Consider the following 27578-nt stretch of genomic DNA (forward strand, 5'->3'; position numbering starts at 1 on the left):
GTTAGCAGCTTCAGGCAGGAAAAATGTTTCTTGGCTTAAACCACCAAATGGGAGGAGACTAGATTTTTAAACTTTTTTTCCCCACTGGATTATCCAAGCTAAACTGTATTTTCCAAACAAAAACAAAAATTCACTTCTCGAAGAACAAAGCCATTTACCATTCAGGTACTTAAATGTAATCTTCCAAAGACAACTATGAGATCCAAGAAACTCAAGCATCTGATATGATGGGAATGAAAAAAAAATTAAACACCAGTAGTAATAATTTAACATGTTTAGTTTCCAATGGCTGAATCTAAAATGGACATAACTTCGCAAACAAGGTAAGTGTGGAAGAATTTTATTAGTTTTAGCTGGAGTTTTGTTTTTTTCTTTTATAAACTCGTTATACTAATGGCTCAAGAATTAAGATGAAGTTTAAGGTTAAACACTATGTATTTTCATTTTGTCAATCTAATATAAGAATGACAAAATGAAAATACATATTGTTTAGCTGCACTTTAGCTTCATCCATTGCACATGAGTAGTGCATCATGTTCTGAAAATCTATTTTCTCTTCTAGCACCCTAGTCATATTCACATACAATGAATTGAGTTAGAGATGAAGTAGCAGTGTTGGCCCTCAAATTCTTCTGCCTTTATTGCGTCCTACTCAACCATTAACCTTATTTTCATGTGTAAACTGGAAATTAAAGGCTTAAAGTTTACCTCTGTAGAGGCAGCACTGCTGGGAGTGGAAGCCAGAAATTGCGAAATACCAATCCCAACTGCAATCAATTTATTGTGTTACACTATGAAAGTGATTTAGGCACCCACGTCCCAGATCTGTCTTCACCACAGAGTTAACTTGAGTTCTTACTTGGGCATTGTCCCTCCGCTGCTTCCCATCCACACACAAAACCCTTTCATTTGAGGTTTAGCAGTGCTTTAAACTCAGGTTAGCACGCCCAGCTGAAGGTATGGGCTAGCCCCCGGTGCCACTTTCACGCAGGCTGGTAACTCAGCCTGTATGCACACTGCATGAGGCTGATAATCCTCCAGCACCTTCCCACAATTCCCTGCCCCCCTTGTGCCCAGGACAGACAATTTTACCCACAATTCCTTGGGAAACAATCACAGAGCAGCTCATCTTACTGCAGTCCAAAGAACATGGGATGTGTCCCCAGAAGTCCTGGTGACACACACAGGTGAGTGCAGCACCAAGGACAAACACACTAACTCAGGTGGGGCTTTGCAGTGTAGCTGCTCACACCCAGGCTAGGCCAACCTGCGTGCTCAAACCCTAATGCTGATCACCCAGGCTAACTGTGCAGTGAGAGCATGCATTTCAGCTGAAATACCAGCTACCTCACAGGGTTTTTGTGAGGATTCATTAATCTTTATTAATGAAAGTGTAAAGTTAATAGTCAAAATGTAGCAGGATTAAAGGAAAACCATTCCAAATTTCACAGGGTACAAGTGGCCTTTTTTTTATGGTTGTCTGCAACATCTGAATTACAGGTCCAGTTCATGAACTGCATCATTGCCCCCTCTCCCACTTAATCTAGCAAATGAACAAAAAGCAATGTTAATCTTTAATCTCTTTTCTGTTAAAGTATCCTGTATAATTAAACACTTCTTAACTCTCAACCTCTCACGCTTTATTTACTGCAATCTAATTTAAAGGGCGTAAGTGCCAGGGGCACAGGCATCATCCATGTAAACAAACAGTGAATATCCTGAATTCCATACTGCACCTCAGCTGAGCCCTATATTCCATGCTATTGCTTCTGTTTGAGATACAGACTTCCTTTAGTTCTGTCTTTATACTGCATCTTCTGATGCCTCACACCCTACCCACCCAAAAGGATAAAAACTAGCATGTTAAACTCTTTTGAACTTCACTGGGAAGCTGTAATCTCTATCCCTCTGCTAGCCTCCTATAACAAAGGGGGTATTTTACTTCTCAGTGGCTGACACTGTATCATGACAAATGACCACTGACCAGTGTTTGAGTTTCTAACTCTTATTCAGCTGCACATGGCTGCCATCTCCTGGTTTAAGTAAGTTTAATTTTATGTGGCCTCTGGGAAGACATACTGCAGCAGTTCCAGTGAACACTGTACAGGGGTCAGTCAAATACTGCATTTCCTAACCAGAATGCTATGAACAGATCTAGATCATTATACAGATGAGAGATTAACCATTTTGTTCTGTTCAACCAAGCCAAAAAGGTAGTGGTGATTTCTTTTCACTTCCAATCGGGGGTGCTGTTATGCCTCCAACACACAACTGAATACCTATAGGTACGTCAATCTGCCCTGCTGTGACATTACAGTTGTCTTTTGGAAGCTATTCCAGGAGTGGTATCACAGCACTGGTCAACTAGTGTTTTTACCTGTGCGGCTTCATGGCCTGAATTATTTATTTTGGGGAGTGGCACTTGCATGAAGAGCATAAGAAAAGAACACAGTGTTACCTACTGATAGGGCCACTTCAATAGTTTTGCTCAATCATCAACAGAGCAATCCGTCAGAATAACAATGTCCTCCCTCAAATGCCTCCAGAAATGCTCATGTCACCTCAGGTTCCTAGACTGGACCATCCAAAAAAACGTTCATCGCTGCAAGAGGAGAGGTACACCTCATCCTCAAATTGCAAAAGGCAATTACAGGCCTGTGATAGGAGCAGTATTTCCAGCTGTCCCAACTAAGACCTACCCAAACACTCAAGAATGTACCCAGCTGTTCGAGTGTAATCTTCAGCCACCTGGAATGACCCCTAGGTCATCACGGTGAGGTGAGAATCTAAGGAGTTAGGGGTGGGTAATGTCTGAGCGCCTTTGCTAGCCGTAGCTACTAAAGCTAGACTGTCTCCTGAGAATTTGCCTAGAAAATTCTAGAGGAAAACAAGGCAGTGTATTGGATTCTCAGAAGTGCTCAGTGCTGGCCTGTTTCTGCACCCATTGACTGCAATGGTTCAACTTCCACTGATTTCAATGGGAGCAGTTAGGCCAATTCCAAGTGTTTTTGGAAATCCCACGCACTCAGAGTCATCTCTTAACTAAACCTAGGAAGTACAGATCAGCTGGTGGTACTGGCAATTTCCTCTCTTTGTCCAACTACAGGGGTAACCTGCTAATTTTACCTAAGACAAATTGAGACTTACCTCTGCATCTGCAGTTTTCCCTTATGCTTCCCTATAGCCTACTACAGGACTTTGGATATTGCCAATTCTGGTGAGCACACTTAGTATTGAAGGCAATCAGTATATTGTAAGGGCCACACAGCATGCGTACAGTATGCCATTTTTTCTCTTCAGCTGCCAAAACCCTAATATAGCAGGAGCATACCTGCTAAATAACCGTTGATGGATTCATGAGTCTCTAGGGCTTTTGCTTCCCATGATAAGCAGCTTCAAAAAATATATATGCCTCTAACCTCAGAGCATCTGTATATTGGCGGTTTGACTAAGTTGTTATGATTAAATACTATAACCATAATCTGTACGTTGGCCATGTCCTCAAGCCTTTTCAAACCCTTGAATGTCCTTAGTTATAATACAGTAACCAGAATACATACAGTACAGTAAGATCCTGATTATTCGAACAGTCCAGGAAACACCAAATTTGTTTGGATAACAGCCTGTTTAGAAAGGGGCTGATCCAGCTCCCACTGAAACCATGAAAAGTCTCCCACTGAATTCAATAAGAGCAGGAGCAGGGCTACTATCAGGGACCAATAGATGGGGACTGGTATTAGTTCATTAGATACAGAAGTTGGGCTATAGGGGCCCTATTGTCTTCCTTGTAGGATACGAGCAATTTCCATTCAAGTCAATAGATGTTACTTGTATCCTGCTAAGGAGCTCAGGCCTCCAGGTGTTTTGGTTATTAGGGATCCTACTGTACTATACACTCATAGTGTCAACTAAATAAGAAGTTACTTTTGTGTCCTTGCAAATACATCTGTACCCCTTAAAATCTACAGATGCCCAACAAGCATCACACAGGGGGCTTTAGTGCATCAGCGACTAGCAGAGTACAGTATTTTTTAATTTTTTAAAGACTATAACATTGCCCAGTGTTTGGATGTGTACTGACCTAATGTTCAGCCATGACAGCATGGGCGTTGTGCCTCCACCAATAATCCAGACAGTGAAAAAGACAATAAGAAGGGTTGTTGAGAACATCATTTGATGGGAGTACGTAGCAGTGTCTCGTATGGCCAGAGCAAATGCCATGGCTCCCCTAAGACCTGCACAGAAAGAAAGGAATGAACCAGATGAACTTCGTAAGTCCCAGTGACAGTATTCACAAAACTTTCTTAAACATTCATCCAGTCTAAAAACAAAACCCCAAGACATTGCATAGGAGCCAAAAGAAGGGACTCCCCACTGTATCAGCTTTTTAAAATAACCAAACACCATGACACCACCACCTGATCTGGCCCATTAAGATGTGCAATGTCAGCACTGCAATGCCCTGCACAAACCCCTACTCACCTCAGGCACAGGGGCTATGTTATGATAGGGAGGGGGCATGGTCAGAGTGTGCTGTGCTCCAGCTATGCTCAGCTGGCTATGGTTCCTTACAAACCAGAGTCAGCAGGCATAAGTTCAAGCAGCTCTTAGACTGTTCTAACCTATGCCATGGCTCAGGACAGAGCATATCTGCTCTGAAAATGAGGAAGCAGTAACAAGGTACCTGACCGCTTTGTTCTCTGCCACAGCATTTTCATTAACATGGTTATGAGTCGAAAGGTAATTGTATAAATAATAGAGACAAATATTTTCAGAAAATCTTGTGGAAAGAAACTGCCTGCTGACTGAAGTAAAAATACATTTTAGAAATTAAGAAGCTCCCTGCATCCAGAAAGAGCATGCAAACATTTCAATTTGTTCTCACAGCTCTAACACCAGTGTTGCTATAAAAGAGTTGTGAGCTTGGAGAATTCTGGGTAATAACATGCTTCTAAGCACAGCACACATCCCACTGGGTTTTAGAATTCCAGCAGCAAGGCCTACCCAGACAGGCAGCCACGGACCTATTTGTAACAACAGTAAAAACAGTCAGTAATTTGTTTTTACTAGCAAGGAAACATGAACATTAGCAGCTCACTTGTGTGACAGAGAAAGCAAATAAAATACTCCCCTCCCCTTTTCTTTAACTCTTAACTCTAGGTGGTTTTTCCACACTTATATTTCTGACAGCATTGGTCCTGTCATTCCCTAAAGGTAATTTTTTTTTTGGGGGGGGGGGGGGGGGAGGGTGAAGGGAGGGAGTGGAATATTGCAAAAATTTTCAGTTCCCCTCCCCTTTTCTATTAGCAAAATTTCAAAACCATGAGCATTTTGACCAATCTTAGTCATAATCATGCAGGGGTCATCCAGCTAATAGAGACCAGAGACTGTCACTCCTGTCAGAATCATGACAGATTCTGATCTGTTTGTAAAGAACTGAACTGAAGTTGAAGAATAGGAGACAGACACTGTATAAAGATGCTATGCTAAGTCAATTGCTATAGCACTATTTTAATTAAAACAAACAAAAAACAACCCATCACCCTTCTCCTGTTCAGAAATTGCACCAGAGGATCATTTATGTTTATGTAAAACAGAATTATTGCTTCAAACACTTTTACCTGAAAACATCATCATGTGCTGAAAGTTCCAACTGATCTTGTGCCTTCTGCCCAGATTCAAGAAGAAAGAGAGAGGGTAGATGTGTGCAGCTCTGCCCAAAAAGATTGCAATCTGATCACAGCTGGGGGTTAAGGCTCTACTGGTCTTAGGATAGATACACAGTCGCTGACATCTGCTCCATCATCAGGCTACTGAAAACTTAACACAACCTATTCACTGGAGCAAAAGGTAAGTTACTTTTCCTCCTATAAGTGACTTAAAAATGTACATTGACAGTAAAAAGGTCTTCTTACTCATTAGGCTGATTACTTTATACCTTATTGGAGTATAGAAATTTGACATTTAATATATAAATCAAGATTATTTGATACAGATTGAAATATTAAAAAAATTCAAGGATGCAGTCAAACACCTTCAAATATTAACAACTAAACAGACCTCAGCACGAGAACTTAAACTCTGCTTTTTAATACAGCTCAGAAAACAAGCAGGAACCAAAGAGGATTCCCCAGCCCCTTTTATTTGTTCTGAATCAGTTTGTTGAGGAGAGAGGGATGTATGAGAAGAAGGAAGATACAGTCTCCTCCAAAGCACTTTTAAAATACAATATGGTACACAAAAACCTCATTGGTTGCCCATATGGTTAGCTCACACAACAGGGAACCACTCTGATTTGAATACAGCATGAAACAATTTATCAGAAAAGTCCACCCCATTTTCAGATGAGTTCTCCAAAGCCAGAGGGTGACTACTGTAATCTCTGCTTCATTATCTATCTTCCTGATGACTTCTAAATCCTTTCCACTTCAGAAAATCCACTGAGGCCTTTTCTCTTGTACATTTTTAGTTTTCATTATAATTTTATAATCTAGACCAGAGGTTCTCAAACTTTTTTTTTTCCCATGGACCACTTGAAAATTGCTGAGAGTCTCAGCAGACAACTTAATGATCTTTCCAAATGTTGTTTGTACCGTTAGCTAACTACTGTATTGTAAAGCGCTATGGATAAAAGCGCTATATAAAAAAACCCTTAATAATTAATTTTTTTTCTTCTATAAATAAAAGCATACAACTCCTATTTTAATATCAGCAGTCTTACCTTTCTAATGCGATGGATGTGCCCTCTCTCTCCTACCACAGCAAGTCCCAAGTTGGGGCTGGGAAGGAGGGCCGTCTCTCCCCAGCAGCCGCAGCCCTGGAGCTGGGGAAAGCCGCCTTTTTCTCTGGCCGCCACAGCCCTGCATATCCCAAATTCCCCCACCCCCTCTTCTCACCCCACTGCCCCCTCCCACCTACCTCCTATTCCCCCCAAGGCCACCACCTCACCTTATGTGTGTGTCTTCTCTAGGGTTCAGGCACCTAATTAGTGGAGCCACACCTGCACGGCTCCACTAATTAGGTGGGTGGCCCTTCATTCTCTTGTGTGCGGCCGCCCAAGTGAGCACCTTAGAGGGAACTATCACAGACCACCTGAATGGAGCTTGCGGACCACGGGTGGTCCACGGACCACAGTTTGAGAACCTCTGCTCTAGACCGTAACATATGCCCATCTATATCCCCAACCTCTCCAGAGCTGAGCATAAAATACGAGCTAACAGTCAACAGCCAAACATGGGGAAGGGGTTTTTTTGTTTGTTTTAATATGTATATACTTTACACAGAGGCAAATTTATACGCAGTACTTTGCTATAGTATGTGGAATTTGAAAAAGCTGCATATTAGACAGGGTGAGAGAACAGCAGAGGAAGAAGAATAGGAGATTAAAATACACTAGTGCAGGGATCGGCAACCTTTGGCACGTGGCCCGTCAGAGAAATCTGCTGGCGGGCTGTTCGGCTGATCACAGCTCCCACTGGCCATGGTTCGCCGTTCCGGGACTGTGGGAAGCGGAAGCAAGCACGTCCCTTGTCCCACGCCACTTCCCACAGCCCCCACTGGCCTGAAATGGCAAACCGCAGCCAGTGGGAGCTGCGATCGGCCGAACCTGTGGACGCTGCAGGTAAACAAACCATCCCGGCCCACCAGCGGATTTCCCCGATGGGTCGCATGCCAAAGGTTGCCAGTCCCTGCACTAGTGAAAGCCACCTTTCAAAAAAAATAAATCACATCCATCCATCCAAAATTTAGGTGATTAGGCACACTGGGAAGGGGACATCTTCCATGAGTCTTGCCATAAAGTTTAATTATGTAATTCCCTCAGGAAGGTTTATATTTTATCATGATGAAGGCTGCAAAAATCATACACATTGTTCAGTTGAGGAGTGAGATAAAACAACCTCCTTAGAAGCAATATTCTCACCTAGACCAGACCAGCCGTATTTTGATGTGCAGATTACACAAAACTACTTAAGATAGTTAAGTCCCCGGTAGACTGCGAAGAGCTACACAAGGATCTCTCAAAACTGGGTAACTCGGCAATAAAATGGCAGATGAAATTCAATGTTGATAAATGCAAAGTAATGCACCTTGGAAAATATAATCCCAATTATACACAGAAAACAAAGGGGTCTAAATTAGCTGTTACCACTCAAGAAAGGGATCATGGAGTTATTGTGAATAGTTATCTGAAAACATCAACTCAATGTGCAGTGGCAGTCAAAACAGCTAACAGAATGTCGGGAATCATTAAGAAAGGGATAGATAATAAGACAGAAAATATCATATTGCCTCCATATAGATCTATGGTACATCCACATCTTGAATACTGCGTGCAGATGTGGTTGCCCCATCTCAAAAAAGATATATTGGAATTGGAAAAGGTTCAGAAAATGGCAACAAAAATTATTAGCGGTATGGAACAGTTTCCATATGAGGCAAGATTAATAAGATTGGGACTTTTCAGCTTGGAAAAGAGACGAGTAAGGGGGGGGAATATAATAGAGGTTTATAAAATCATGACTCGTGTGAAGAAAGTGTTGTTTACACCTTCTCATAACACAAGAACTAGGTGTCACCCAATGAAATTAATAGGCAGCAGGTTTAAAACAAACAAACGGAAGTATTTTTCCACACAATGCACAGTCAACCTGTGGAACGCCTTGACAGAGGATGTTGTGAAGGCCAAGTCTATAACAGGGTTCAAAAAAGAACTAGGTAAGTTCATGGAGGATAGGTCCATCAATGGCTTTTAGCCAGGATGGACAGGCATGGTGTCCCTAGCCTCTGTTTGCCAGAAGCTGAGAATGGTGACAGAGGATGGATCACTCGATGATTACCTGTTCTATTCATTCCCTCTGTGGCACCTGGCATTGGCCACTGTCAGAAGACAGGATGCTGGGCTAGATGGACCATTGGTCTGACCCAGTATAGGGGTGTGTGTGTAAGTAAAATAAATGTCAGGCAATATAACATACTTCCTTGTGTTTTAAAACCTGAAGAAGGTCAACTTTACTGAGCCATTTTCTATTTTACCAGAGGTGGATTAAGGCCAGATGTGTTCTGGGCTAGCTAAAAACCCAATGTCACAAAAACCTAGAACCCTAATTTCATCTTGTTTTATTGAGCCATCGCTGTTCACAGAAAGTTAGCACTCTCTTATTTGGACTCTGGCATGGTAGGTTCTCTGTTATTTACCCTCAGCTAATCAATTTTCCAGGTATATGCAAAGGAGTGTCTAAGAGCATGTCTACACTACAAAGTAAGTCCACGTAAGGCAGCTTACGTCAACCTATGTAAGCGTACACACTACAGTGTCCCTCCTGTCATTGTAATTTGCCCATTACGCCGACCTAGTAAACCCACCTCAATGAGGCGGGAAAGGCTTAGGCTGATGTAGGTTGGGCGATGCTGGGAGCCGGGAGCTTAGTGCTTGGTGCTGAGGCACTGTCCCTCTTAAGGTAGCATGGACATGACATGAAAAAACGCACTAATTATTGCGGTGGCTGTAAGTCAGCCTAACATATGTTGACTTAATGGTGTAGTGTAGACATGGCCTAACTAATGCAAGATAGTGCCTTGATTTGTCTATGCTGATTTGAGTGGACAACATAATCCTTTAATTCTGAAACACCTTTTCCACCCAGAATATTTGAAGCTTTAAGTTCTGTTCTTATAACTGCAGGGAGTGTAGTGGTCTCCAGCAGATGTGCTATTGAGGAACATAAACCAACGATACACAGCTCTGTTCAGATACATGAGAACCCTGGGGCTTGCATGCCATAAGGTCCTTAGCTCTGCAAGGGCAGATGAAGGCTGTTTTCAAAAGATTTTTGCATCAGCAGCATATTGCAGGAAAACACATTATCTCTTTGAGATGCCCGAGTGGCTGAGGGAAGGCAAAAAAGCATGACAAGTTTTCAGGTACCTAAAATAAATAACTTGTTAGATGAAAAGCAAGAAAGGATACAAAAGCTCCAATGATGAAAATTGGGCTGAATATGTGTTTCTGGAAAGTAAAAAGAGCTAACCCCATGTACGAAAATATGAAGTTTTCAGCCAGGAAGTGCAGTACCTCAAAGAGCTGGGGAGAAAAACATTCACATGGAAAAATTACACAATAAAACTTAAAAAATCAACACTACACCACTTGGCAAGTGAAGAATAGGGTCTCACCTGCTTAGTTCGGCTCCTTGACTCGACTGACAAATTGTTGTATGTATAATGAGCCTGTGTAATTCCACAAAAGAGAACTGCCACCACACCTGCCAATAGATTCACAGACACAAACAGAGCTGGATGATGAAGTTCTTTGCTTACCATCTTAAATCCAGTATGAACATAATTACTTGATTCTCCTGACTGCCTTCTTTATTATTTGTATGACCATTGCACCGAGGAGCTCTAGTCATGGACTAGGTTCCCACTGTGTAAGGTGCTGTACCAACACACAACAAAAAGACTGTCCCTTGCCCTGCCACTTTGCTTATACTAGTGGTTTAACACATTGTTCTTTAGTTCTTGAGGATTTATTCCTCACAGAAAAGGGAAGTTGAAAGATGTTTTTGTTAACCAACCATTTCTTTAAGACTATTAAATTCAAATTTTAGAGCTCTCCAAATGGTCTTCAACAAAATAAATGAGCGGCATGGCTTGGACACACTGCTGGTAACAGACAGCAGAAATCACTTCAATACCTAGGTTTAGGAAACTCAGTGCAGTAGACTGGACTTCTTCTCAGAGAAGATTCATTAGGAGAGGAGAGCTGTCCTTGATTTAAGTCCAAGAGAGAAAAGATATACAGAACACTACATCAAATTATGTTTAGCTGGGGATTTGAGGAACCATTACCAAGCTGTATCTGAAGCTAAGGAGTCTCAAGTTACGTAATACAGAGATGACAAAAGGTGCAAGTAGAATTATTTAGCTTTAGAGCTAGGGTCTGAAGTAGTAACTAAAAACAGAAAGCCAGCTCCCTTGGTAATCAGTGTGGGTATTGCGGTCAACACAAAATTAACCATCAAGATTAACATTTCTTGCTTAGAGCCAAGTTCTAACATGCATAGACTTTGACAAGTAATAAGAAAAGCCCACATCTTCCAGGAGCTGTTTTCCAGTGTAGTTTTACCAGTAAGGAAAGTGAAAACATTTTAGCATCAAAATCATGCATCTTATATGAAGTCCTATTAAAACAGATTTAATAAGGTACGTGAAAAAAAAAGGAGATGGACAGAAGTTTGATCTCTCTGTGCTTGACTCCAAAACATCTCACCTGTAAACCCACAAGCTTCCGCTAGCAAGAAAGTGCTCCAGGACATCAGGAAGAAGAGAGCTGTCTCCAGCAGGGGGAAGCAATGCAGTTTGGTAAACTTGGTCACGTAAACACTTTGTTAAGGGATCAACAAACATCTGGTGATTTTGGCTGAATGTTAGTACCATCATACCTAATGTTTATAAAAAGCCTTTTTGTCTGCATTAGTGTGAAGTGTCAATCCAAAACCAAGACAATTTCAGCATTAAATGCATCAACTCATCTATGTCAAGGCTGAAATATCAGACACTCAAGAATGAGGAAGTTTAAGGTTTCTTTTGCAACAGTAACCTGGCCACCTTGCACATCTTCTGGTATACAGTACATTAGTCACACAAATATATCAAAAAGTTTTACATTTAACCAGACAGACATGACTAGAAATGCTTACTACTACTACTAATACCAAAGTCTTACATAATGCTATGCATCAGTAGATCTCAGAATGCTTTACAACTGAGGTCAATAACTTTATCCCCATTTTACATCTGGGGATGGCTGTAGTGCACTAGCCTACATTGTCTCCCTATGTGCAATATATGTTTGTTAACATTGTGAGAAGCTGTAACCATTTTAAATCTCTCTATTCTGAGTACTCCACTTCTCAGATTTGATACTGAATTAGTGCTTGTTTCTGAATTAAAGATTTTCCTGGGGTGTTTTTTTTTTTTTAATTAATTTTTTTAAAAAGTCCAGAAACATTTTAGTTTACAGCACACCCAGCCAGAGAAGACCAGCTGTCTTTTACCAAGGCATCTTTGAAATCTGAATGGAAGAGTTCTGATATATATGCTCCAGTATGCCATCTTTATAACTTTGAAGCTACGGAATCATTTTTCTTCAAAACTTGGCTATTTTTGTAGCCTTTGAGACAAACAAAAATCTCAGCTTCAATGAAGCTGTATTTTTTCATGCCCATATAACTTAGAAACAAACCAGCTGAACCAATTTAACTCAATCTTTCAGGAAAACAAAGATTCATCCTTGACATAAGAGCAAGCCCAGATAATGTCAGCCTAAAAGGAATTTGTTTGAGAAGCTCACAGAGTTACTGAAAGATGGGAGATTGAATTCAACTTCCATTCTACCTTTAAAATAGCACCTGCTCTAGACCTCAAAATAGTTATGATAGAAAAAACTGGTTGCATTCTTTCATATTAATGTTTTAGGCAATTTTCAGTTTCTGTGCTGGCATCAAACACTGGTAGGCATTCAGGACACTTCATACAGTTGATTGTATCTAAAACGAATATGGGTCCTAAACATCTCTGAGCTTTAAGAGGCAGAATGAAACAAAAGAGCTACTAGCAGCAGCAAAAAGATCCTTAATTTGCTGACGGGTATGGGAGAGGCTGCTCTGGCTACGGCAGGATTCTTCTTTTCTCGTGTCCACAGAAGCCCCTCCTCACAGCTGGAAACCATTGGGTTAAGCCACTGTCAGGTAAGCAAATGTAGAACCAGGATGCAGCAAGTGTATGCAGCGTGCTTCCCCTCAGATTCCAGCTGACATCTATATGGGTTTGTCAGTGCCTTGTTAATACCCACTCTTCACCACCATTATACAATGGCAACATGCGTGCTGAAGAGCCATGGGCCAGTGGTTGAAAGGGAGGCTGAGGAGCACTAATGAGGAACAGCAATTCCTTCCTCTGGAGAGCCACAAGGTTTGGAGACAATGCTCCCTACCTCTCCCATTGCCTCACAAGAGAAGCAGTCATCCCTGGACACTCTGCTGCTCTCATGTGGGCTTTACCAGAGAATTCCATGATCATGATGGGGCCATAAGTGATTAACCATGTACCACCACAGGTGGCCAAATGAATGAGAACACTGTATTTCAATTAAAATCCCTTTAGCATTAAGTAGTCCCATTACTTTTATCTCTCAAAGTTATTACATTGTTATTATTGAAAGGCAAGGATAGAGTCTGCAGCATAATCTGGCTGGAGTTAGAGTTAGATAAGACCAACCTCAGATGAAGAAGGCCATTCAATGATGGTGACATTACACCAAAGAATAAGATTGGTATTTTGGCTATTACCTTATTCTTCATATTATTCCCTTCCCTCACCAAAGCCCACAATATTGTAGAGAGGGCACCGTACTGTGCTTGTATGCACAACAAGCAGGCAGACTCTGCACTTGCAAGGAAATATTATGTGCAATACCCATACAATATTTTTTTTTTTAAAAATCACGTAGTTGAGTGTGGCAATACTGACTAGCTATCAGTCCCTGGGTATCTTACCAAAAAACAAAAGAACAAAAGCAAGTTATTTGCATAACTATTCGAAACAATCAAAACAATTTTAAAAATGGGTAATGCATGACTAAACTTCCCCTATTTATTTAATCGATCCTCAATGACAAAATGGTGCAGAGAAAGGCAAAGTGCTCAAAGCTGTGTCAGTACTGGGGAAAATCAGTCAGAAGCAGAAATTTATGAAGCTTGTGTGTGACTTAACCGTAACGTGTTACTGTTCTTTTATACAAAATTAAAATCTTTATTTTCAGTATTATACTTGGATAAGATTAAATTTTTTGAAGTGAATCTCACTTGTAAAGGGAAGAGTTTAAAGTTTCATACCCTAACAGAGGATTCCAGTGCATGTATGTTAAAGCAAAGTCTCAAGCTTTTTCTTAATAGATGTTATCTTGTGAACAACCTCCCTTTCTATTCCCTGACTGGCCACTCTGCCTCCCATTCATCAGCAAATAATATCCCTGTGTCAGCAAGAGCAAATGCTAAAATGGATGGGTCATGTTACAACTATTTATGTATTTTAATACATACATTTGGTAGTTGAATATAAATTGAAGTAGCAGCAATATGTGACCAGCCAGCTCCCTATGGACCATTGGCAGACCACAGACCAGTTTGAGGAGCACTGTATTAAACACAGGGGCGGGCAAACTTTTTGGCCTGAGGGTTTCGGAAATTTTATGGAGGGCCGATTAGGGGAGGCTGTACCTCCCCAAACAGCCATGCATGGCCCGACACCCACCCCCATCCCCGCCCCCCCGACAGCCCTGCCCCCGGGACTCCTGCCCCATACAACCACCCTGTTCCCTGACGGCCACCCCGGGACCTCTGCCCCATCCGTCCCTCCCCACTCCCTGTCCCCTGACCGACCCCGGAACCCCCGCCCCTGACTGCCCCCATTCAACCCCCCTGTTCCCTGTCCTCTGACCGTCCCGACCCCTATTCACACCCCCACCCTCTATCCAACAGCCCTGCTCAATGCCCCCTTACTGCGTTGCCTGGAGCACTGGTGGCTGGCGGCATTACAGCCGCACCGCCCAGCTGGAGCCAGCCATGCACCGCGCAGCACAGAGCACCGGGTCAGGCCGGGCTCTGCAGCGGTGCTGCCCCAGGAGCTCGCAGCCCCGCTGCCCAGAGCATTGCACCGGCAGCACAGTGAGCTGAGGCTGTGTGGGAGGGGAAACAGCAGGGGGGGGGCCGGGGGCTAGCCTCTGGGGCCAGGAGCTCAGGGGCTGGGCAGGAAGGTCCCGTGGGCTGGATGTTGCCCATAGTTTGCCCACCTCTGGTATTATCATGTTAATGGTCACTCCGACCTGAGAAGTCTAAAAATTCAGACTGTAAAAAGGTACCATAGCACCTTTTCTCTCTTAATGCCTTAAGCATTTTCATTATGCAGGACATGGGCAGGGTGGGGGCAGGGAGAGCAGTCAGATAGCCTGGGCAATGGGAACATGTAATGAGACACACACTGAGGGAAACGTTGTCCAAAATGAAATGTCGTGGATTTATGATTAAAAAAATATTTATCACCTTCCACTCCTTTGAGGTCAGTTTTCTGATGCACACATGCATCAAAGACAGACAGACTGTGTTTGAATAAAAGTACACCAGCATATCTAGAAGAAAAGGCTGTGAGTTTGATGAAGCATCATGATCTCTTACTCCAGTCAAGCTTTAGGCCCAATGCGTCAGTCCTGCAAGCAGATCCACAGAGACTGATCATTGTACCTGTGTACAGCACTCCATTGCAGATCCAATAGTAGAATTGGGACATAGGCTTGAAAAGAATGGAAAAAATTCACATGAAGTGTGTCATATTATATCAATACCGATAAAGATAGAATTGAGTTTTATTTGAACAACATCTGAGATGAGACTCCTGTAGAAAGATTAAACATAAGGCCCATAGCAAGAGCCCAATAGTGTCTGAAAGGGTTATTAATGGCTCAGTGGTTAAGGCATTGGAATAGTGAATATGAACCACCAAGTTGCCTTCCAAGTGTTAAAACTGCTTCTTTAAGGGTACATTTCCACTACAATTATAATCTATATGTAAGTCTCACTAGTGTAGCTATGTCACTTAGGGGTGTGTGATTTTTACCGATATTTTTATACCAGTAAAATCCTTAGTGTGGAAAGAGTTATACCAGTATGAAGGTGGTATAGAGGGGTGGCAGGCCTCTCAGGAGCTTCCCCTTGGCAGAGTGCATATGCAAGCCCTTTCTCTCCCTGTAGCCCTCCTTGGGCTAAGGCCCTTAATTAGTCCTGTAGTCTTTAAATGGCCTTGACCCTGGTACTGAGCTGTACCCTAAGGCGATTTCCCTGAAGGCAAAGTCCACGTCCTCTCTAGGCCTTTCTGTCCCCAGCTCTCCTCCTGGGCTACTAAAAGGGTTCAGTTCCCCTTCTGAGGTGTATCAAAGTCCAGGTCACTTCCCCAGTGGCCAACAGGGGAGACCCAGGCCCACCCACTACTCTGGGTCCCAGCCCAGGGACCCTATAATAGCAGCCATCCACTCTGTCCCTTTATGTACACTGAGTTACTGCTATGATTTCCTGGGCCACTCCCCCGCAGGCCCAGCACATTCTTCACCCTTACCTCAGGGCCTTGTCCTGGTTGAATCCCAGCAGCCAGCCAGGAGCTCTTCCTTCCTCCCCCAGGTCTCTGCTAGCACTGCTCTGTCTGAGGTCCTGTAGCTTCATCAGCCAGCCAGGCACACCATCCATTCTCCTCCACCTTCAGCAAGGAACTGAACTCACTCTGGCCCTCCAGCTCCTTTTATACTAACCTGCTGAGCCCTGATTGGCTGCATCCCCAGAAGCCTCTCTAGACCACATGGAGAACTCCACTCTACTACCTTTTTCTGGGGTGGGATGTGGTAAGACTACAGGGCCCTCCAGAGGGCCTCAAAGGGTCTGGTACACCCCCTCACAGGTGGTTATACAGCTATTCCCCTTGCTGTATGTGTGACTAAGGCCTGATCTACACTTAAAAATTTTGCTGGCAAAGCTATATAGGTTAGGAGTATGAATAAAAAAAAAAAAAAAATTACCCTCAAGATCCACACAGCTATGCTAGCAAAAGTCCCAATATAGATGCAGTTATATCAATAATAATGTCCTTTTGCAAAAACATAGCTTATTATGTTTGGGGAAACTGGTATAACCTACACGAGCAAGAGTTCTTTTGCCAGTATAAGCTGTGTCTCCACCTGTTTTGCTATTATAGCTACATCAGCAAACCCTTCCTAGCAGAGACAAGGCCTAAGATGACATGATACTGATCACAATTTTAGAGTCTGTCAATGTAGACTATGGCAAGTTGTGTTCAGTAATGTGTTGACTAATAATGATTGAAACCTGCTGGAGTCCTCATCAGGATCAGGGCTTAATGTTTAATGCTAACACACCTGCACTTTGGAAGAGTTAAACACAAGAAAGGATATCAGAGCTGTCACAACCCCTGTCACTGCTCCCATCATGAAAGAGCCACTGAATATTCCAAGGAAAACTCCAACTGATTTGAAAAATGCTGCGGCATCAAACGCATGGGTGTTTTCACCTGTTGGCTGGTAGGCAACTATGGATCTAGGGAGGGGAAAAAAAGAAAAAGAGTCAGATGACAATGGAGGAGTTAGTGATGGCAACAAAATCTTTTATGCCAGATCATTAAGCAAAGGAATATTATATTCTGCTAGATTCAGATTCTAAATGCCAATTCTGGTTGAGTCCCAGCAGCCAGCCAGGAGCTCCTTCTTGGGTGTGTAATCAGGAAGGCCAAGGCACGACTGGAGTTGCAGCTCGCAAGGGATATGAAGGGTAACAAGAAGGGCTACAGGGTATGTAATCAATAAGATGGTCAGGGAAGGTGTGGGACCCTTACCGAATGAGAGAGGCAACCTAGCGACAGATGATGTGGAAAAAGCTGAAGTACTCAATGCTTTTTTTGCCTCAGTCTTCACAGACAAGGTCAGCTCCCAGACTGCTGCACTGGACAACACAGTATAAGGAGGAGGTGAGCAGCCCGCAGCGATGAAAGAGCTGGTTAAGGACTATTTAGAAAAGCTGGACATGCACAAGTCCATGGGTCCAGATCTAATGCATCCGAGGGTGCTGAGGAAGTTGGCTGATGTGATTGCAGAGCCATTGCCATTATCTTTGAAAATTCGTAGTGACTGAAGGAGGTCCCGGATGATTGGAAAAAGGCAAATATAGTGCCCATATTTAAAAAAAAGGGAAGAATGAGAACCTGGGGACCTAAAGACTGGTCAGCCTCACGTCAGCCCTGGAAAAATCATGGAGCAGGTCCTCAAGGAATCTATTTTGAAGCACTTGGAGGAGAGAAAGGTGATCAGGAACAGTCAACATGGATTCACCAAGGGCAAGTCATGCCTGACCAAACTGATTGCCTTCTATGATGAGATAACTGGCTCTGTGGATATGGGGAAAGCGGTGGATGCAATATATCTTGACTTTAGCAAAGCTTTTGATACGGTCTCCCACAGTATTCTTGCCAGCAAATTAAAGAAGTATGGATTGGATGAATGGACTATAAGGTGGATAGAAAGCTGGCTAGATGTTGGGCTCAACGGGTAGTGACCAAAGGCTCGATGTCTAGTTGGCAGCCGGTATCAAGCAGAGTGCCCCATGGGTCAGTCCTGGGGCTGGTTTTTTTCAACATCGTTATTAATGTCCTGGATGATGGGATGAATTGTACCCCCAGCAATTTCACAGATGACACTAAGCTGGGGGGAGAGGTAGATATGCTGGAGGGTAGGGATAGGGTCCAGAGTGACCTAGACAAATTGGAGGATTGGGCCAAAAGAAATCTGATGAGGTTCAACAAGGACAAGTGCAGAGTCCTGCACTTGAGAAGGAAGAATCCCATGCACCACTACAGGCTGGGGACCAACGGGCTAAGCAGCAGTTCTGCAAAAAAGGACCAGGGGGTTACAGTGGACGAGAAGCTGGACATGAGTCAGCAGTGTGCCTTGTTGCCAAGAAGGTCAACGGCATATTGGGCTGTATTAGTAGGAGCATTGCCAGCAGATCGAGGGAAGTGATTATTCCCCTCTATTCAGCACTGGTGAGGCCACACCTGGAATACTGTGTCCAGTTTTGGTTCCCCCACTGTAGAAGAGATGTGGACAAATTGGAGAGAGTCCAGCAGAGGGCAACGAAAATTATTAGGGGGCTGGGGCACATGACTTATGCGGAGAGGCTGAGGGAATTGAGCTTATTTAGTCTGCAGAAGAGAAGAGTGAGGGGGGATTTGATAGCCGCCTTCAACTACCTGAAGGGGGCTTTCAAAGAGAATGGAGCTCAGCTGTTCTCAGTGGTGGCAGATGACAGAACAAGAAGCAATGTTCTCAAGTTACAGTGTGGGAGGACTACGTTGGATATTAGGAAACTATTTCACTAGGAGGGTGGTGAAGCACTGGAATGGGTTGCCTAGGGAGGTGGTGGAATCTCCATCCTTAGAGGTTTTTAAGGCCCAGCTTCACAAAATCCTGGCTGAGATGATTTAGTTGGTGTTGGTCCTGCTTTGAGCAGGGGTTTTGACTAGATGACCTCCTGAGGTCTCTTCCAACCCTAATAGTCTGTGAGTCTCTTCTGCCTGATTCATTACACATAGGGTGACCAGATATCCTGATTTTATAGGGACAGTTCCAATTTTGGGGGCTTTTTCTTATATAGGCACCTATTACCTCCCATGCCCATCCCGATTTTTTACACTTGCTATCTGATCACCCTAATTACACACCTGTGTAGCATAGACAAAAACGTTTATCAATTCAGTTCACAAGGCAGAATCCATTTAGAAAAAGAAATGTGGAGATTAAGATTTTAGAAAAATTATATGATTTACAGCTACCACCTAAATCACAACAAGAAATAGAAAATTTCACATAGCGGAAGCCTGAATTGTTACTTACGAAGACAATACAATGGCAACAGCATCATTTAGAACACTCTCTCCAAACAGAAGGGCATAGAGATCGACATCAGCATGCAGTTCATTAAATATTGCCAGCACGGTAACTACAAAAATAATAAGAAGGAACATGTGCATTAGTTTATTGTGAGTGCTTGTGAGCTGGAAGGAGCAGACATTTTCCAATTTGCCTAAAGAAGCAGAAACCATAGACTGTGGAACAACTTCAAACCAAAACGGGAAAGACTTTAGTCATATTTAATTAAGAGTCATACTGTACAGGTAAATTGCCTATTGGAGGAGGAATGACCATTTTAGGACACACTTGTTCCAAAATAGGTCTGGCTCACTCACTGTCTCTCTTACACACAAGAAATTTCTCTAAGAAGTCCTCCAAACCATTGGACATAAATAGGCAAGAGTTCCACTCTGCCAGAATCCTACTATTTTTTAAACAATACGTCCAAGTTCCACAATCAATAGCCAGAAAAAAGTCGTGGACTGGTAACAAACAACAGAAGGCTTTTACAGCTTTTTCACGCAAATCTTTAGTATTTCAGTTCTTTCAAAAAAAAAAAAAAAAAAAACCAAAACACCACGAAGAACAAAAAACATAAAACGATTCGTAAGTACCTTGTCCAAAAAGTACACTCTATGTTATAAACATATTTGCAAACAGAAATTGAGAAGGACCAGACAAGACTAGTAATTATTCAAAGCAATCCTTTCGAACAATACCTTCGGTCTGATATTGAGGAAGAAGGTTCTGGAGACTCACCCCATGTGTATCTTATTTTCACGCATCATATGCCAGTTTCCATGTAAAAGGAAGCAGAAGTGAATCCAACTACCAGCAGTCCATCTTAACTGCTGGCTTCCACTTCCCATTTTCACAAAAACAGATATTGAATATGTAAAAAAGTGTGTTTTAAAATATAGTTCCTGCTTTGTACTTCAGACAGACAGACAGACACGCACGCACAACAGTTCTCCAGAGATGTTGGTTTCCAAAACTTAGACAACTTTAATGGGTCTGTAGCACTGAAATTTGAAGACACCATCTCAAAAAAGGTTAAACAGTTGGCTATAAACAAAAAAGTGTCCTTATACTTGAAATACTAAAATATATTAAAATAAAAAAAAACCTTAAATTTTCAAAAAAGATTGCGCCTATTTTATAAAAAGTAATACTATATTTCAAGCAGTGAATCTATAAAGGGATAGCCAGGCTCTCCAGAAAATGAAAAGATTACATTCATTCAACTGAATTAAAGTTTATATTCATGAAAGGAAAACTCTATTAAGGAAAACATATCAGTACATTTTGTTTCTAAACGTGTTGTCTAGCCAGATACTAGCACAGTCTTTGCCAGATACCAACTTTCCTGATGCCCAATATATACACATCATACAGTATATACACACAGTTACCATTGTAATGTAACTGAAAAGAAAAAAAAATTAGAATTATCAGCTATACATCCTCAAAAATGTGTTATCAATGGAATAATTTAAGTAACTGCAGTACCTGGATCAGTAGCAGATATGACCGCTCCGAAGAGGAGACAGTCTGTATAGTAAAATTTATCAGAGAGTTGTCCCACCAACTTCATTAGTTTTACAACACCATACATGAGATTCCTGCAGTAAAAAGAAGATAAAGCAGTGTTTATCAAAACAGGGAGGGTCTCCTTTGTGAGGCTCTGAAGAGTATAGGAAAGATAAAATCATCTCATCACTGCTCAGGTAGGCCTTGCCTCACTAAGTGTGGGGGGGGGGCGGGGGGGGATTATCTACACTTGTAATGTTACAGCTTTGGCGTAGGTAGTGCCTACACTGATGGGAGGGGTTCTCCCATTGGCCTAAGTCAGTGGTTTTCAAACTTCTTTTTCTGGCGACCGAGTTGAAGAAAATTGTTGATGCCCACAACCCACGGGAGCTGGGGCAGAGGGGTGTGGGAGGGGCTCAGGGTTGGGGCAGAGGGTTGGGGTGCTGGGGTGAGGGCTGCAGGGTGGGGCCAGGAATGAGGGGTTCAGGATGTGGGAGGGGGCTCTGGGCGAGGGGTGCAGGCTCTGGGGTGGGGCTGGGGATGAGGGGTTTGGAGTGCAGGAAGGGGCTCCAGGTTTGGGGAAGGTTCAGGGCCGGGGCAGGGGATTGGGGCACAGGCTTACCTCCAGCAGCTCCTGGTCAGCGGCGCAGAGGGGGTGCTAAGGCAGGCTGCCTGCCTGTTCTGGCACTGTGGACCACGCTGTGCCCCAGAAGCAGCCAGCAACAGGCCCAGCTCCCAGGCGGATGTGCACAAGCAGCTCTGTGTGGCTCTCGCCCACAGACACTGCCCCCCTACCCAGCTCCCATTGGCCGGGAAGCAGCCAACGGGAGTGCAGAGCCAGTGCTCAGGCAGCGCGCGGAGCCCCATGGCACCCCAGCCTAGAAGCCAGACCTGCTGCTGGCTGCTTCTAGGGCATAGTGAGGTGTTGGAACAGGTAGGAACCAGCCTGCCTTAGCTGGGCAGCACCACCCACGGGACTTTTAACAGCCTGGTCGGCAGTGCTGACCAGAGCTGCTGTGACCAGTGCCTTACATTCCGCAACCCAGTTCTGGGTCGCAACCCGCAGTTTGAAAACCACTGGCCTAGGTAGTACACATCCTTGAGTAGCAGTAACTAGGTCCATGGAAGAATTGTTCCATCGATCTAGCGCTGTCCACATGGGTACTCAGGTCAGCTTCACAACGCCTCTCAGGGGTATGGATTTTTCACACCCAACTGACTGACGTAATTAAACTGACTTAATTTTCTAGTGAAGCCCAGGCCCAGAGCTCAGTATCGAACAGTGAGAGTGGAACTCTAATCTCTCAACAGATGTTTCCTCATCATCTGAGTCCAGAGTGTGGTATTACCCAACACAGGTCATTTAGTACCTAGAAAGTCAGAAATATAGTCTGTCCTCATGATTAAAACACACAATCCAACAATTTCCCCCAATGAATTGTGTAGTACTTAAGGAAGGAACTTTGCACTGTAACAGCTATTAAATTATTTTTTCCTCTGCAGTGAAATTCCCTGAAGATAGCAAATGCAATAAAGCAGCTACTGAGTATATATACACACATTAAAGCTCTTATAAAAGTCCACATGCTGAAAAGATGCAACATTGTTAACAGAATAAGCATTCACAATCAAAACCATTTTGCTTGTGTGTCTTATTTTTAAGTAGGTGAAAGAGGATGCTTCTAAAAGCTGAGTCAAGACTCTTGGTTAGCAGTTGCCTCTATTCTCTGGATGAATGTATCTTCATTAGAAATAGAGGCCAATTCATGTAGAATCAAGTATTTTGTAAAGTTTTGTTTTCATAACTGATTAATTGAACCAACAGAAACTTGGATCTCTAGGACTGTAGGGTTGGAAAATAGCAGTGACCACCACGGAACTGAATTGTTTGGACAAACTTCGTGGTCTGTTTCCGGCAGCTCTGTAAGAAAGCAAAACCCTATTTGAAGTCAACCAAATTCCAGCTTCATTTTAGAGGCTGAATTTTGCCAAAAGGACACACTAATAAAACCCTAATTGAAAATTTACAGTCACTATTCTAAATCACTAGAAATCCGAAGTTCAGGGAGCTATGGCATTTATTTCATTAACTTAAAACTAGCACATAAAAGTTGCACAATCTCACAAAGCTCACTCACCCGATAATAAAACAAGAGACTGCAGTTCCTAAAAAGGCATAAGCCAGAATAGACCCCAGATTCCTGAAAAAGTGCCTCTGTATGAGAAAAAAAATTATATTAAAGCTCAGCTATGTGAAAACTCAGACATCAACAAAATGTATAGCACAGCCCTACAGCAATATAATGAAACAGCCTTCCACTCTGGGAGGAAATAATATTTTCAATCTTACTATGTAAATCTTCCGTAATATTTAAACAAATTTAATACAAGTCCCCCCGAATCATGTTTAAAATCTTATGTGGGGCTTGTTGAGACACAGCTTTATAACCAGATGCTTGTGTGACTAATTTAACAGAGGGCCAAGACTTTAAAAGGAAAGTAACTGTAAGTGATGGCCCTAAGTCAAAGTGTAGTCCTGAATTTCCATCCTCCAATATTCAGAGGTGTTCAGATCACAGTTTAGGTTTGGGCCCATCTCTCTAAAAGTAACTCACTGAATGCATAAAATGCAGAGGAAAACCAGACAATTCACAGGGATATATTGTTTATCTTGCTTATTCAATAGCAATGTTCAGGGGTAAATAATGTAAGACAACACATAACTAATACAGCAGTCTATATATTGGATGGTAAAATAATATACTTTCTCTTAAAACTAGCCAACTGTTTAGAAACAATGGACGAGACTGTCTAGCTTTGCAAGAGGCACCACAGAAGAGACACTTGTGCTCAGGACTGTGGCACTAATGGAGATTGTACTCTAGCTGTTAGTGATTCAGCATTAGGCTGAAAGTGTCATGGTTACATTCTCAGATAGTGCTTACACTTACCTTCTTCAAGCTGTACCCAGCATGGAAAATAATAGGAGGCAACAGAATGTTGAAGAAAACTTCTGGGTCAAACGTTACCTTTAAAAAAATGTAAAAGTCCATTTAAAACCAAAAAAAGAACAGAGTACACAGACAGCAGTTGCCAATAAAATCCTTACAATTTTACCTTTGGAAGTAGTAAATGTTAAACAATTTGCTAGGTATTTTCTTTACTATCCATGAAACAACATTATATATGTGCAAAGGCAAAGAAATGAAGATTTTAATAGAGACCACTGTATTTGGAGAACTTTGGTATGACAACATATTCAGGGTTCTTCTGGAGCTTAACAGTCCCAACTGGTAGTCCCCTCCTTAAATGAGCCAGAAACACAAATTTAGATTCAAAAGGTGCTGGATAAAGCCCCTTATCATGGTGTCAACCATGATGTTTGTGCAGATTTCTGGTTCTTATTTGTAGTGCCAACACCATTTACACTTAAAAAACCCCCACATCTTTTGCATATAATTACCATATGAGTAAGTCACCCAAACCACAGGCATGTGTGCGCACACACACAGATTTTCTTCAGTGGAAGTTGTAAGTGTCAAGACCCAATGAACGCCAGGCCAAATTGTTCAAGACAGCAAAAGAAGTTAAAACGGAAGATACACCAGCGATTGTAAAAAGTCAGTGATCAGTACTACTAGAAAACTGTTGTGTCTAACTTAGGGTTCATATATAGACTCCCAGTTTCAGATATTTTACATTTGATGGAAGGGGGGGAGAAATGAAACTAGTTTTTCCTTGAACATAACTGAACTAAAAAAAATAGAGAAGAAAAATCAAAGATGCTAAGTGTAGAAAAGTCCCTGTACTATAGGACTGAGTTGGAACTCAGTAGCAATTAGTGTCTTGACGTGGATCCATAAATGTTAGCTAATTATACAGAAATGGCTTTGGTTATACTGAGCATACATTAATTCTTGAACTGTTATGAAAGGACATGTGAACACTAGGATACAAAGAACATACAATTTTGCCAATGAATGCTATGCAGAGGACACTTTTGAATGAGTTTAAATAATTTAGTTCTATTACATCTGGAAATACAGTACTTAATATCATACCATACACTCAGTTTGGGGGAGAAGGGAAGTGTGGGTAAAAAGAGCAGCGTGAAACAGGAAATGTCACCTATGCAGCAGTCATTCACAAAATAGGTCAATAGTTATTCACAAAAACTCAACTATCCTTACCTTTCGCAACATGTCATTCTGTTCCACGTTGTGTATTTTTCCAGGGCTTATTTCTCCTTTAAGGGTGTACTCAAAAAACTTTCCACTGACATTGACCAACAGCGTTGTAAATGGTCTGTCCTCCTGCGAGCAGCTGAATGGCTTGTCATGGCCACTGCTGGAGGGAGAACCATATCTCAAGATCACCCCAACAATGAGTCCTGAAAGACAGAATGTTTTTAAGAGTCTGTAATTACATGAATTTGGCATAAGCTGAGAGTTTCTAGATTCAGGTATCACTCAGTGCACAATACGTGGAAGGGAACATACCATGTACATATTTGTAGTGACCGACTTACTGATGTTTCTAAATTAGGGATGCTCAAAGCAGGTCAGAATTAAAGATGCTGGTTTCAATTTAACTGAATAGCAAAATTTAAAAAGTGAAATTGAAACTGTTCCTATTTCTTTCTATGTACTCCTCTATCATGGGGAATTATCATTCAGAATTGTGCTGAAAGCCATATAATTGTAAAATACAGAAAATAAACCACTGTACATTGGCAACATCCCACAGAGATACCAATGCTAACAAATACCAGTTTTAAAATAATTTGCAAGTTATTTAATTGAAACAAATATATCTATTTTGCCACATTATTTCACTTATAGAGTAACATGAAAGCATCACTGCTATAATTCTGCAACCAACATCAGAGAGAGAAAGAGGGAGACGTTCAGTGCATTGCAAATTTAGCAACCAATCATCCAGACAATATGCACCAGGAGCCAGCTGCATTTCAGCGAAGCCATTTGCTGCAAAGGATTTCCATTTCAGTTAAGAACAGGTCTCCATCTTTCACAAAAGTGAAAATAAACACAGTAAGATGGTGCATTGCTCATACGATACGTGAAAACTGCTCTAAAGCTTTAGAGGAAGACGAATTACTCAGCTAGCCTGCAGAAAACAAAAACTATTACTAGGGAAAGATATAGAATAGTACAAAGCAGGAATGAATGATTTGTACCCTCTCAAAATATAGTTTAAGGGAAGGCTCATGCAAGGAAGTTGGATAAGCACAGAATGGGATTGTGATTGTGCTCAGTCCTTATCCACTATTATGCTCCAAAAGAACGAGATTTTAATCCAGCACTGAGAATCCACAGGAACGACCTCAGTATGAACTGGAGTCAGCAAAACCAAGCTAAAAATATAAAGTCACCACTACTCTTGTCACGGGAAAATGAACAAATTGCCAAGCCTTTGGTCAAGGTGGTTATTTCTAATATCACTTGTGTCTAGCCACTGTTCCGGGTGCTTTTGTCAGAAGTAGTAAGAAACTGAATGGCAACCTCAGGTCACCTTTGCTCACTGTGGGCCTGATCCTCCCTTCCCCACAGAAGCTTGTTTCTCCTAGACTGTAGCCAACTGAAGTAAATAAAAAACCAACAGCCAAAGGAAGGATGAGATAACAGAGAAGCTTTTTATTTTTATGGCATCAATCTTTCCAAAGGTCAAAAAGAAAAGAACATTTCCTCTTAAACTCATAGCAGAAATGCCAGATTTCATTTAGGAACAGATAGCATACCAGATCTCTAGAATAAGTCTCAAATGCCTGTACGAACAGCATTAGAGCAGTCAGCCTCACATCCCACTGTTTTTATAATCAACAGAAAGTGCTGGCAACTGAGAAACTGAAAGGCATTGACAGAGCTTGTTAATTGTATTTCCCAGGCTTCTTTTGCCTGGCATCCAGAAGAAGAGAAGAATTTATATTGAAAAATTGCCATCGTACAAGCAAAGCAAACTGTTTTTATTACCTAGCAGCAATTAACTGTTACTGAAAAATCCCAAAGAGTCTCAAAAATTCACGAGACTGATTTCTTATCAATACCAAACATTCAGGTAATTAAATTTCACATTTATATTGAACTTTTAATCCCCAATGATCCCAAAGCATTTTACAAACTACACAGAGGACACAAGAGAAATGTGGGGCAGATGGCTACAGTTAGTCAACATACAGCACCCTATACAACAGTTCAGGCAAGGGAAATTTGGCCAAGCTTAATGGTGCAAATTCTCATAGTTTGCACAGTTGTCTCTCCTCACCACTTGTAGAAAACTCTGTTGATGGAATGTGTTGTTTTATTTCATTTTCTGAGAGGAAGATTTTTAACCTGGATAAATAATTGTTTTAGATCAAGATAGCTGAAATGAACTGCAGTCTCACTTATTGTTTACTAAAATTTAATAGACACAATTTTATACAGGTAATGGAAGGAGAAAACCTCCAGCAAAGAAGAGGACTGTGGCTACAGCTAGACTAAGACTTCAACTTGGAAGATTGTTTGTA

General features: G+C 42.1%; 1 protein-coding gene across 1 annotated transcript in view; it reads right to left on the reverse strand.

Moving 5' to 3' along the window:
• SLC9A7 (solute carrier family 9 member A7) overlaps window positions 1-27578 on the reverse strand; it is a 125213-nt gene that overhangs the window by 36829 nt on the left and 60806 nt on the right. The window contains exons 2-12 of the mRNA XM_077815003.1: window positions 25243-25442; window positions 24004-24081; window positions 23191-23267; window positions 21032-21144; window positions 19505-19610; window positions 17015-17156; window positions 11270-11375; window positions 10174-10262; window positions 9968-10081; window positions 5622-5733; window positions 4082-4235 (exon numbers count right to left, since the gene is read on the reverse strand). Of these exons, the coding sequence (XP_077671129.1) occupies window positions 4082-4235; window positions 5622-5733; window positions 9968-10081; window positions 10174-10262; window positions 11270-11375; window positions 17015-17156; window positions 19505-19610; window positions 21032-21144; window positions 23191-23267; window positions 24004-24081; window positions 25243-25442 (1291 nt within the window). The remainder of the gene's footprint in view (window positions 1-4081; window positions 4236-5621; window positions 5734-9967; window positions 10082-10173; window positions 10263-11269; window positions 11376-17014; window positions 17157-19504; window positions 19611-21031; window positions 21145-23190; window positions 23268-24003; window positions 24082-25242; window positions 25443-27578) is intronic.

The sequence above is a fragment of the Eretmochelys imbricata genome, chromosome 1 (genome assembly GCF_965152235.1).
Source record: "Eretmochelys imbricata isolate rEreImb1 chromosome 1, rEreImb1.hap1, whole genome shotgun sequence".
Taxonomy (NCBI): domain Eukaryota; kingdom Metazoa; phylum Chordata; order Testudines; family Cheloniidae; genus Eretmochelys; species Eretmochelys imbricata.